General features: G+C 34.0%; 1 protein-coding gene across 2 annotated transcripts in view; it reads left to right on the forward strand.

Annotated features, from left to right (window-relative positions):
* ebo (ellipsoid body open) overlaps positions 1-11,845 on the forward strand; it is a 40,407-nt gene extending 28,562 nt beyond the window's left edge. The window contains exons 13-14 of one of the 2 annotated variants that reach the window (XM_067785919.1): positions 448-569; positions 4,246-11,845. In XM_067785919.1, the coding sequence (XP_067642020.1) occupies positions 448-522 (75 nt within the window). In that variant the 3' untranslated portion in view covers positions 523-569; positions 4,246-11,845. Of the gene's footprint in view, positions 1-447 lie in introns of both variants that reach the window. The other variant, XM_067785918.1, reaches the window with a different exon arrangement.
* Positions 11,846-12,096: the final 251 nt, after the last annotated feature.

The following is a 12,096-nucleotide window of genomic DNA, read 5'->3' on the forward strand; positions in this document are numbered from 1 at the left end:
AGCACTTTATCGCGAAAGGCAATGAAAATTTTGCCATTGCGCTTAGTCGGAATTGAGAGGGACTTTAACGTTGGCACAAGTTTACCTACATATACCGGCGGAGAGGTTACAGTTCTTTAGGTGTTCCTCCCATTTTTCCCGCTTGTTTGTGTCTACAAGTTGTCTGATGCGCACGTTTATGTCTCTAAATTGAGTGTCACCAGGGTCGCAATCTCTTACAAGTCTTACAATTGTTGCAGGAGTAGAAACTATGCGAAAATGGACTGTGACGCATCTCAAATTACGAGAAATTTGAATTTCTCATGTCTAGACATCTCCATAAAAGCTTTAATTTCGTTATCCCTTATCTAAGGATTTGTATTGGCGGAATTAACTTTCCTAAATAAATGTTCAAAAGCGTAGTTTATATTTTTAACAATAATTTTTAATTTATTTTTTTTCTAACAGGACATTCCAACATTTTCACAAAAACTATCCCAACTGATACAAGATGCGCATAGTGTACATATAACGCAGACATAAAAAAACTAAAATATTTTCATACAGCATTGAGCATGTGTAGAATATATGTAAGTGCATATACATTAATATTTATAAGAACCTAAATAATAAATTGGAAAATGTATAAGAGAATTTCAAAAATCTATTACCAATTTCACACAGAGGCTTAATGAAATAATTTGTAAAGTTTTCTACAAAATGCAAATTCTTAATTATCTCATTATTGCTTTATTGAATGCCTAATCGAGTGAAAAATCCACTCGGCTTTGCTTGGTGCTTCGAATTTTATTGTCAATGTAACAAATGACAATCAAAAATTAATTATTTTCAATAATTTACGAAAAATAGAAAAACACGAAAAAATTCAAAATTTAATTTTTGTTGCACTTGCAGCAAAAGATAATCAGGGCTGTCATGGAATCCAAGTCGGTTTTGCGTTTTGTCGGAATTGCAAACCAATATTGAGTTAAATTGTTGTCATAAAACCATATTGGTTTTGCTGTTTTCGAATGTAAATAAAATCGATGTTCGAATCAGCTGTTTTGCAGTGTTATCGGTGCACCGGCAATTTTGATGTAAATTTTGTTGGCAAAATTTTATAAAATAATTGTTTTGTGCATCTAAACAGAAATAAACAAATTTATTGACATTAAAATGGCATCAGCAGTTGTAGCATTTATGTTATTTGAAGAAGAAAGTTGCGAGAAGGTCAAAAGCAAAATTGTGAGTGATCGCAGCAATCCATTTGAGTTGCCAGAGACAGCGTAATTAAAAAAATTTCTTAATGTGGGTTTCTAAATATTTATAGTGTATTTGCAGTTGCATTGAATAATATCGCATATACAAAGATGCTTTCCGAATGGTATTGGACACCATTGAAGGACGCTTAACCCGCTCGAAAGTTCTGCCAGTGCTGCAACTAGCTGCTACCTTACGATTTCTAGTTGAAGGGTCCTATCAAAGATCAGTTGGCAAGGATTCTAGCATGAGTGTAGGAAGAAGCATGGTGTCAACGATTTTAGATGACGTGCTTATTGAAGCTCTTCGCAATATCTGGATGTTTCTCCATAAATTCAATCAAAATACTGTTTTGCATTGAATTTTTATGCTTTCTCCTATTAAGAGTGAAAATTTATGTAAATTTACATTTATTTTTATAAAATAAACTTTTATTTACTTACATTTTTAGAAAATATGCAACTGCAAGAGAAAAACAACTATGATAAAATGAAGTCCAACAGCATTTAACTGGTTGGTTTGTTTCCGATAGCAAAATCGATATTATCCTATTCTGTGACACCTAAAACCGACACTACTTCCAATTCGAACATTAAACCGATAACATTGGATTTCATGACACCAAAGTAATTTTTTTGTCGTTTTTAAATCCGATTCCGACAACAATTGGATTCCATGACAGCCCTGAATATGGCTTTTTCGAAAATAGGCACATATTTGGTTAGGTGCAACATCTGTGGGTAGTTGCGCATGCATTTTATTTTGATTGTATTTATAGTTAAGAAAGAAACGGCCGCTTTCCATTTTAACCATTTTTTGATAAAACGAAATATTTTTTTGGGGCTGCTGACAAATGTTCGCTTAATGAAGCAAAAGGCCCTGTATGAAAATGGCAACTTAATTATTTCATTAAATAGAATTGTGATTCGATTAAGTTTCTGTGTGAAAACGGTATATAACAAATTTTACATGCCAGTCTGTAAAACCAACTTACATATTTCGTTTCCTCATTTTAATCGATTAATTACTTTAAATTTTTTTTTTATATTGTGTTTACTAAATTTTATTATTATTTGATTTTTACTTACTTACTTAATTGGCGCTTAACCGTCTAAACGGTTATTTCATTTTTACGTGTAATATATTTATGGTACGGTTTTAACCAGCATTGCAGCTATTTATTTATGATGTGAAAATCAGATTTTATGCAAGTTTTTTCTGCAATTACCGCATTGTATTTAAGTCAAATTATTAAAAAGTAAGATATATTTCTTTTTTTGATTACTACTGGTACAACAGATTATCATGTGAAAAAAATCGAGATCAAATAAAGTTGTCATAGGGATAAAACCGAAATTAGCTGTTTTTACAGCAAGCCGAGCACTTTTCCCCCTATTTTTGAAATCGTCGCAAACTAAGCATGCAATCCTTGGGAAATCATTTTTAACTTCTTTTTCAAAGCGTTTCATACAAACTAATACGTGCCAGTATGTAATATGTTGGTGGTAGCGTATCTTGTCAATGTAAGAAAAATTTTAAAATTGTTCATTGAAAAAAAGTATATATATGTAGATATATATTGACATGATTCAATTACTAGAGGTTTCTTCTCCAATGATGACAGAGCTTTGACACTCCCAAATTGAAAAATCTGGACGGGTTACTTTTACGAAGTAAGGAAAATGGGGAATAATTCAATCCCCTTCAGCTAAACTAGTAGCAGAAAAGTATCTTTAGTAGTATATTAGTAGGGATCATAAATTTGTAAATGCCAACAGGTTTTAGGGGAAATAATTAATTTCCTACTAAATATTTCGTGAACTGGTAAAGAGATATGTTGGTTTGGTCATTCTTTCAGAATTTGTTTGAAGAATGCCGTACGTTAAAATTTTATTCAAAAATACACTATCTCAAAATTTGTTTCAAAAAATCCCTCTATGAGCATAAGTTCAATGCATTTTGACATAAGAGGGAGTTAATGAAAAGCATTCTGAGATAAGGCGTTCTTCAATCTAGTTCTAATATAGGGCGTTTTTGTGACAAATTCTGAAATGGGATTTTTTATTTTTTCAAAAATATTTTGAACAGGCAGCCGACATGGAGTAGTACTCTACTCAGCAGCCGCAATGAACTAACAAAAAAAAAAAAAAAGAAAAAAGAAAAATGGCAACTTTATATTCCGGCCTTGAATAGCTAAGCTTTTGTGCGGTCCTGCTACACAGCGGGTTTTTAGCTTCTTATTCTGAAATTTCTTTTCCGTTAAGTATTCATGGAAGTTTTATACTACGTCACGAGATTCGAATATATCAAATAAGTATATACATAATGTTCCAACTATAAACCGATTCTTAAATTCTTAAATGGAGATGAATGTTCCGAACATACGGAATGAATAACGGACGAAATCTCGTAGCACGTATAGTGCTTGTTGCTTTTAAAGTATGTATTGTACGCTTATGCTAATTCGGATGTATTGTCAACGACAACAAAATTAACTTCAACTTTAATTCAGAAATCTGATAGTAGCATTATTTCGCTGATATCCATGTTGTTAAAAATGTCCTTAAAAGTAGTATGTATTACTATTAAAAGTTTCAAATCCTCTCTAGCGTTGTTACGACATTCAAAAACTTTCTGAAAAAATACATGTATATTAGACTGGGTCGTTCACTTTCTTGACTTTTTTCGACTCTGACCTACTAAAACAATTTTCATTTGATTGTAAAAAAATATTTTTTTTTTTTCAAAAAACTGTTATCGACAACGTTTTTAGCGAGCATTTTTGGGTCGGGCAGGATATACATGTGGACATTTTTTTAGTAGGTCATGGGTATGCGTAGTGGAACTTTTTCTCCTGAGCCCAAATTCTATCGAAAAATCGATGGCGCGGTATCGGCTAACTTTCCTCCATACAAATCGAAGATACATATGAAGATAGGCAGCATCATAGGTCTAACCTACAACAATTTGGTTTAATGAAATAATATAGTTTTTCTTTTCAAATAGGTCCACTTGCTTCATAACATCTGTCAATCTCAGCAGCCCAAAAACTATTACGCTTTTACCAATAATTCGAAGCATTGTGGATAAAACAAGTGTGATATCTTATCCGTTAAATGCCTGACAGGATGTTCAATATGGCTGCTTTTAAGCGGTTTGGCAGCGTTTTGACAGGGTGTTCAATATGGCGGCGCATAGAGCGGGCTATCTTCAGCGGGTGATAGAAAGAGATACAGAATGAGACAGCGATAGTCAATAAAAAATCAGGTGAGCCATTCTATTTGTAATTTTGACGTTTATGCAGAAGTTATCACACTTGTCCTATCTACAATGGTTCGAAGGGATAACAGCCGTTTCACCCTTTCTCCTTAACTAAAAAGACAATCAAAATAAAATGCATGCGCAACAACTCATGGATGTTGCAACTAAACAAATATGTATGTGCTTATTTTAAAAAAAAGGCACGATATAGCTTGCTGCAAATGCAGCGAAAACAAAATTTTGAACTTTTTTTTTTGGTATTTTTTAATTTTTCTTAAATTATGGAAAATAATTTATTTTTGTTTGCCATTAATTACATTGACAATAAAATTCGACCCATCAAGCAAAACGTACTTGATTTTTGACTCCATTAGGCATTCAAGAAAGCAATAATGAGATAATTAGGAATTTCTTTTTTAGAAAGAAGGTTGAGTTCAATAGGGGCTTTAGGCTGGGTGCCAGTTAGCCTAAATTTTAGTTCCTAAACTAATATTCCAATTAGGGCTGTGAACTGCATCCGGATTTTTCAACTATCCGGATAAACCGGATATTCGAATAACCGGATAGCTAAGCAAAAATCTAGCTATCCGGATTCGTAAATGGAAAATCCGGATATCCGCTGTTCGGATATCCGGATACGTAAACGGAAGATCCGGATATCAGTATGTTCGGATACTGGAATATAAAAGTTGAATATCTGCATATCAGAATTCAAAGAACAAAACATCGAAAAATTATTCACAAAATATATTTGTAGATTATTAAGTTAACGTCAAAAATTAAAAGCTACCATTTTACAAACATCAACAATTTTACAAAGCGTCAATTTAAACTAATAATGAGTGCTAAAATCATATATGTAATACTCCTATATTGCTACAAAAGGCTAGGTACATACACCCCAAAATCTTGGGTGTGACGTTTGATCAGGATCTGCGCACGCAACCGCAATTGTTCCGAGAATTCAGAGCCGTAATAAAATCCTGAAATCACTTGCTGGCAGTACCTGGGGAAAAGATAAAGAAACGCTCATGACCACATACAAAGCAATTAGCCAGCCGATTACGTGCTACGCGTCACCCATATGGTCGCCAAGCCTAAAAACTACCCACTGGAAGAAACTACAGGCCTGCCAAAATACTGCTCTCAGAATCGCCACGGGCTGTCTTTTTATGTCCCCAGAACACCATCTGCATAATGAGGCGAGAATACTCCCCATCAGGGAGAGAAATGAGATGCTGACCAAACAGTTTCTGTTGAATACCCAGAAACCTGGGCATCCCAACAGACATCTGATTGACGAACCAGCATCGCCTAGGGGCCTAAGGAGTCATCTCCGTAAGCATTTTGAGGAAATACGGCACCTGAGAACCCAGCCGTATGAAGCGAAAAAACACAAGCAGGTCCTTGGTGAACTCCATAGACAGGCGTCGGACCTTTATGTCGGGAATTGCCCGGTGAATCCAGTACTTGAAGAAAAATATCCAGAACTCGCGGAAGAGGAACGCATACTCCCCAGGGAAACGCGTGTCACTCTTGCTCAACTTCGTTCTGGATACTGTAACAGGTTAAACTCTTACCTATCCAGAATCAACCCCGACATACAAAATGTATGCCCCGCTTGCAATGTGTCCCCACATGACACCAACCATCTCTTTAATTGTAATGTGGAACCAACGCCTCTAACACCCCTTTCCTTATGGTCCACCCCTGTTGAAACGGCAAGTTTCCTTGGACTCCCGTTAGAGGATATTGATGACAATTTGTGATCGGTCGCGGCTATTAGGTGGGGCGAGCATTGCTACAACAACAACAACAACAGCTAGGTACATTCCCAAACATCAGAAAGCCGATATATTCCTGTTTAAACGTTTTTGTTTTTGTATAAAATAATTGAATGTACCTAAATTTAAAATTTTTCTTGTCACACTTATGCTGCTACAATCACAAAAATTTTATAGGCTGTCTTGTTTTGATTTCGAATTCAAAACACATTGCGAGCATTTTCTATTAGCAATATAGGAAAATAAGAACAGTGCCATTTGTTCATATTGTGAAAAAAACGCTAAGTACAAAATAAATATCATAAATCCGGATATCCGGATAGTTTCACAAACGAATATTAACGGGATATCCCTTCCGTCCGGATTTTATCCGTGTGAACGGATATCCGTATGGATATTCGGATATTCTTATATGCGGATAGTCCCAGCCCTAATTCCAATGGAAATTTCCAACACTGCTACAATTTAGGTAAAAAGCTGTCAAAACTGTGCGAGTACATTTGACAATCTAAATTGTTTAAGCTTGGAAATTAATAAAAACAATTGCACTTTGAAACTTTTGTTGTATTTACAATCTACATGCTTTAAATGGGCATGGACTAAGAAGGGTTCATAGTAGGAGTTCCCAAGATAGCAATACATGAAACTGCATCCGATTAAACTTGTAGGGCCTTTTTCGCCGACCGTATTGGATAACATCTTGAGGGGATCTGCCCCTATCTAGGGTAAAATGAAGCGGCTAACATTAAGCATGTCACTATTTACATATTTTTGGCCAGTAAGTGACCATTTCTCAAAAATTTGTGCAGACTTTGATCCACATTCCTTGCCATCATCGTGTAGCGATTTGGTTTCACTGCAAAAACTCAACTAATTGGCACCGTATTTACCAATCGATCGCCACACCTACCACATCACTAACCATCGCGTCCTTGGCTATATGTTAACTACTACCCACTCAGCATTTAGGCGATTAAATTTTGAATTTCCCTACATATCAATACAGGTTGATTACTCTTTCTGACTAAATAATGAGTTATCATACAATTGAATAAAAGAAATAATCAAATATGACGATCAAAAACTGAAAAGCATTTTTCGATCACTTTTTGGAATCATTGAAGTCCTTTGATGATTAAATTTTATATTTCATAAAAACCAACAAAAAGAATAATCAAATATGCTTATTTTTGATGATCAAAAACTGAATATAGTTTTTCAATCACATTTTGGAATCATATTTGAATCAAAGGTGTTTACTTTAAGGATAAAAAATTTATAATCATTTCTAGTTCAGCTTTCTGAATCTTTTCTGACTATATTTGTTGACTGAATTATGAATTTTATACTTGTTAAAATTTTACTTTTCATTGAAAATCCAATTTTTTCACATACACACATTTTTTCAATCATGAAGTTCAGAAAAAATATGTATGTATATAAAAATTATATTATAAAGATATTCTTCAAGACAATATAATGCAAATGCTGCTCGTGACCGAAGATTTCCCCAACCATTTCTCTACCTTCGGCTTAGTCGCAGGTGTATATCGGTCAAGTTTGCTTGCGAGTGACCTGTGGTTCAAATAGCTCACTTCCGCATGCTTTCTTCCCCTGATGAAATAAGATTATTATGTAGTCTTATCTTGAATGGGATATGAATAATAAATGCATGATAATCGCATTCAAAAATGATTCAAAAATCGCAACCAAAACGATTGAAATATGTTCACGAATATGATCAGAAAATGACTGTGAAAAGCAGTCAAATATTACTCTAAAACAATTAAAGCTCAATTTTACAATGATATCAAATATGAATAAAAAGCGTTTCGAAATAGGAATCATAAATGATTATTCAAGAATAATCACATTTAAAATATATTTTTCTCCCGACGATACATTCATTTTCGAACAGAAAATGCTTTTAGATTTGAATGTTTTTAATCATCTTGGGGTATGATATTTAAATATTTTATGATCAAAATTTTCAAAAAATGCTGGCTGGGTATATTTGTATGCAGATGCGCATTTCACACAAAATTTAGAAGTGAAAAACAAAATTGAAGGAAAATCAAAAATTTTGTTTATTTTTAAAACTTGACTTTTCAATTTAGGTTGAAAAGCATAATGTAATGATAGAAGGTGGAGGAAGATTTGACAACTGTCATATCGAACGCCCTTAGCTCCAGTGAGCTCCAGGTTGTATTTTGGAAGTACACGAGAAAGGGGGAATAAAAGATGGCCCCTTTTTGAAATAGTACTTTAATTCATACTTTTTAAATAATCATAAAATACAGAAAGAAGTATACGTAGCTTGATTACTGAGCAATTTTATCATAAAAATTATGAAATGAAGATCGCTTTATTAAGTTTTGAGACGTTTTCAACTTAGCAGTTGTGAACGCATCAATTTTGCTGGTAATACTTTAGGACAGAGGTGGAATGCTTATAAACGAGCAAAAATGACGGCAGAGGTGTCGAAAGACACGTTTTTAGGTCGATATTAATAACCTGAATGTATATATTTTACTGATGTCAAAATATATTTGCAAAATTAGCGTTGAAAATTTTATGCACAAAGGTGTTCTACCCCCGTTTTGGAGCGGCCAGGGGTTGTTGTCCGGATTACTAATACCGAAGTAAAAACGTGTCTTTTGAACTCTCTCTCGACATTTTTGGGCGTGTAACAACAGTCTAATTCTGTCCTGGAGTATTAAAGAAAGCAGTTTTTAATATATTACATCAGGGGAAAATGTTATTGAACACACAACAGGAGGACGGACAAGGCAGCAGGTAGATACATTTGGTGGAATATTAATTGAGGTTTTGGCTTTAGTCTTGATCCCTATCATTGAATTCGCCGCTGCGTCCAACTATAGGTAGGGGGTCCGAAACCGAAGAGAGTGTGTACAAATCTAGCCAAGCCTTCGCTGACAGTAAAGATACCAAGCGAGCGAAGGTTTTGGGGAATACTATCCTTTGCAGGATGTAGTTCCGGTACGTTCAGGTAACTAGTACCATTAAGGTACTAGCAGGACCATCGCGGCTGACTTATAAATCAATCGGATCACTATACAAAGTTATAATGTACTTTGCGCCTACTACACTCACTGGGTTACTCGGTCACAGAGACATTGACGGAAATGAAAAAGTGGATGGACTATTGAAGGCCGATGTTTCGTTAAACATTTCTGAAGCAGAAACGGCACACGAAGCAAACTTGGCCTTTCAATGACAGGTGCTACCCGGCTAAAGGGCGGAATCAAAATGCTCCATAAAGGACATCAGCAGGTATGTTGACCTAACCAAACGGTTTGAGTAAAATACTCACAGAGTATATTAGGCAACCAACCAAACAACCACAACTGCCCCGGCTACTGCCACTTTTGATGCTGACCATGACAAAAGTTTTAACCCCAATGATTTGAGGTCATTAACTTCCGGTTCATTGAGGGAAGTGGTGCCTTTGTGCGGCTAGTCTTTGTCAAGGAAAGCGATGATAACATCGGCATACAATAGATGCGATAGATTAAACAAAGAAAGGCGCAGAGTTCGTCTCAGAATGGTGGTGAATGAGATTCGTCACGGTTTGCAAATATCTCTCGAAAGAAATCAAATTTTCAATTTCCGCTTTCGGATTCGTGGTCCTGGGTCCAAAGCGCGTCTTTGAACACTACTTCCGATATTTTTGGACGAGTTTTAGCAGTTGTGAGAAGAATTACCCCAAAACCTACAAGGAAAGCTGCAAAAATATATTTAAAACATTTATTATCGAATTTGCGAAGGTGGTGATACAAGTGATAGATATGTGTCCTTGTGTGTATATATACGTGAATGTAAATTGCAAATAGTCAACAGGGTACATATGTTGGCCTTGATTGAGCCCTGAGCTTGATATACATATCCCGGTATGACTGGAGGTTTCATCATTGGAAATCTTTCTCGCAACAGTTTCCCATTAAGGTGAGTAGGACTGGACCAAACAAGATAAATGTTTATATATGAAATTTGAGCAACCTTGGGAGTTTACCACTGTACAAGAATCCAATGACCTCAACGTCAAAAACGCTTACAACAAAGGCTGTTCGCTAATAAGATACGGAGCTGGTCGTTGATATTTCAATGTTAATGAAATGCCTCAAGACAATTTCTAAAGGCTATGTTGGACTGCTAACATGTGGGCATTTCTTCACGAAAAGAAAATGGAAAAATTTCTCATTTTTACTCGAAAGAGTAGAGGGCATTCATCCAAGATTTTTTTCTTCAAAATTCGCTAAAGCTGAGCATAGAAAAAAATGAGGACACCACTTCCGAGTTTTAGCAGTTGCAAGAAGAATTACCGTAAAACCTACAAAGAAACCTGCAACAATATATTTAAAACATTTATTATCGATTTTATATTAATATTGCAACATCTTACCATAATTTAATTAAGAAAATATGCTAGTTTTAATAATTTTGTTCAAATAAACAAAATTATTAAATGAGAATTGTCACACGTTTGAATCATATAAAAGTCAACACAAAACGGAACTTGAGAAAAAAGTGATGCCGTTGTATATTTTTTCAGAAAAAAACCATTTGTATAGTTTTACATACATTTTTTCCTCTGAATAAAAAAGTAGTTTTATAAAGCGACAACATTCTTATTTCTAAGGGCGTTCAAGATGGCGGCGTTAGAGCGAGAAACTGCTTACATCCGCCACCTTCTATAATTCCATCAAGTTGAAAAGTATGCTCAAAAAAATTCTAAATTTTTTCGTTTGCACTGCCTTGCCGGAAGTTTCCAGTGATTTAGGTTTTTTGTGTATTTAGGTAGCAATTTAGGCAAACTCGCACACAGCCTTACAAGCTAACCTAATAAAACCGCACTGCGTTTTTTTAGCGCACGCAAATAAAAATTGGAAATCGAGTTAGGTTTTCACGCAGCAAATTCGATTTGGGTTGCTCTCATAAAAGTTGTATGTGCATGAGACATTTTTGACAGAAAATGACTTGCGTGCGTTTATATTAGGTTGGCATGTTAATGTAGAAAACTTAACTAATCATTGCATTAAACCTCTGTGTGAAATTGGTATAATACATATTTATGCATATGAAATAAACAACTTTATACATTTATGTTTGTAAGCATTTTATGTAAGACAAGATAGCCACAGTTTATAAATGGCTGTTTTATAATAATGTATTTGTATTTAACGTATACATATATACATTTATGTAGTATATAGATGAAAAATCAATAATCAAATCAATTAATACATACGATAATGTACTTTGTTATAATAACAATTAACTATTTTTCACTTATCATAGTTTGCACAGCTTTACATTAAGGTACATCGTACGTTTATCATTATTTCGTTTTCTTGTAGATACTACATCTATGAGAATATCAATTATATTTTTCATAGTTATGTAAACTGTTATATTTTTATTATAAATTTTTTTGTTAATTTTTTTGAAAATTATTACAATTTATTGTGTCATATATATTGTACGTATACTATTTTGCAACTCCTTTTGTGCTCTTGCAAATTTTGTTCAAAATCATTTATTTAAATTTCTTATTCATTGTATTTTTTAACAGTTAATTTAATATTTTTTTCCCAAGCATTTCATTACATACATACATCCTAAGAGTAATTATTGATAATATTATAGCTTGTGTAAAGCAATAAAATAAATACTAAATAATACAACAACTTATTGCATACGATTATATATATATACATACATAATCGTGTAATCTAATTTATAATGTATATTTTTTAATTCGAAAAAATCGTGAATAAAATTTTATAAAATT

This window comes from Eurosta solidaginis, chromosome 4, assembly GCF_040869045.1.
Source record: "Eurosta solidaginis isolate ZX-2024a chromosome 4, ASM4086904v1, whole genome shotgun sequence".
NCBI lineage: Eukaryota > Metazoa > Arthropoda > Insecta > Diptera > Tephritidae > Eurosta > Eurosta solidaginis.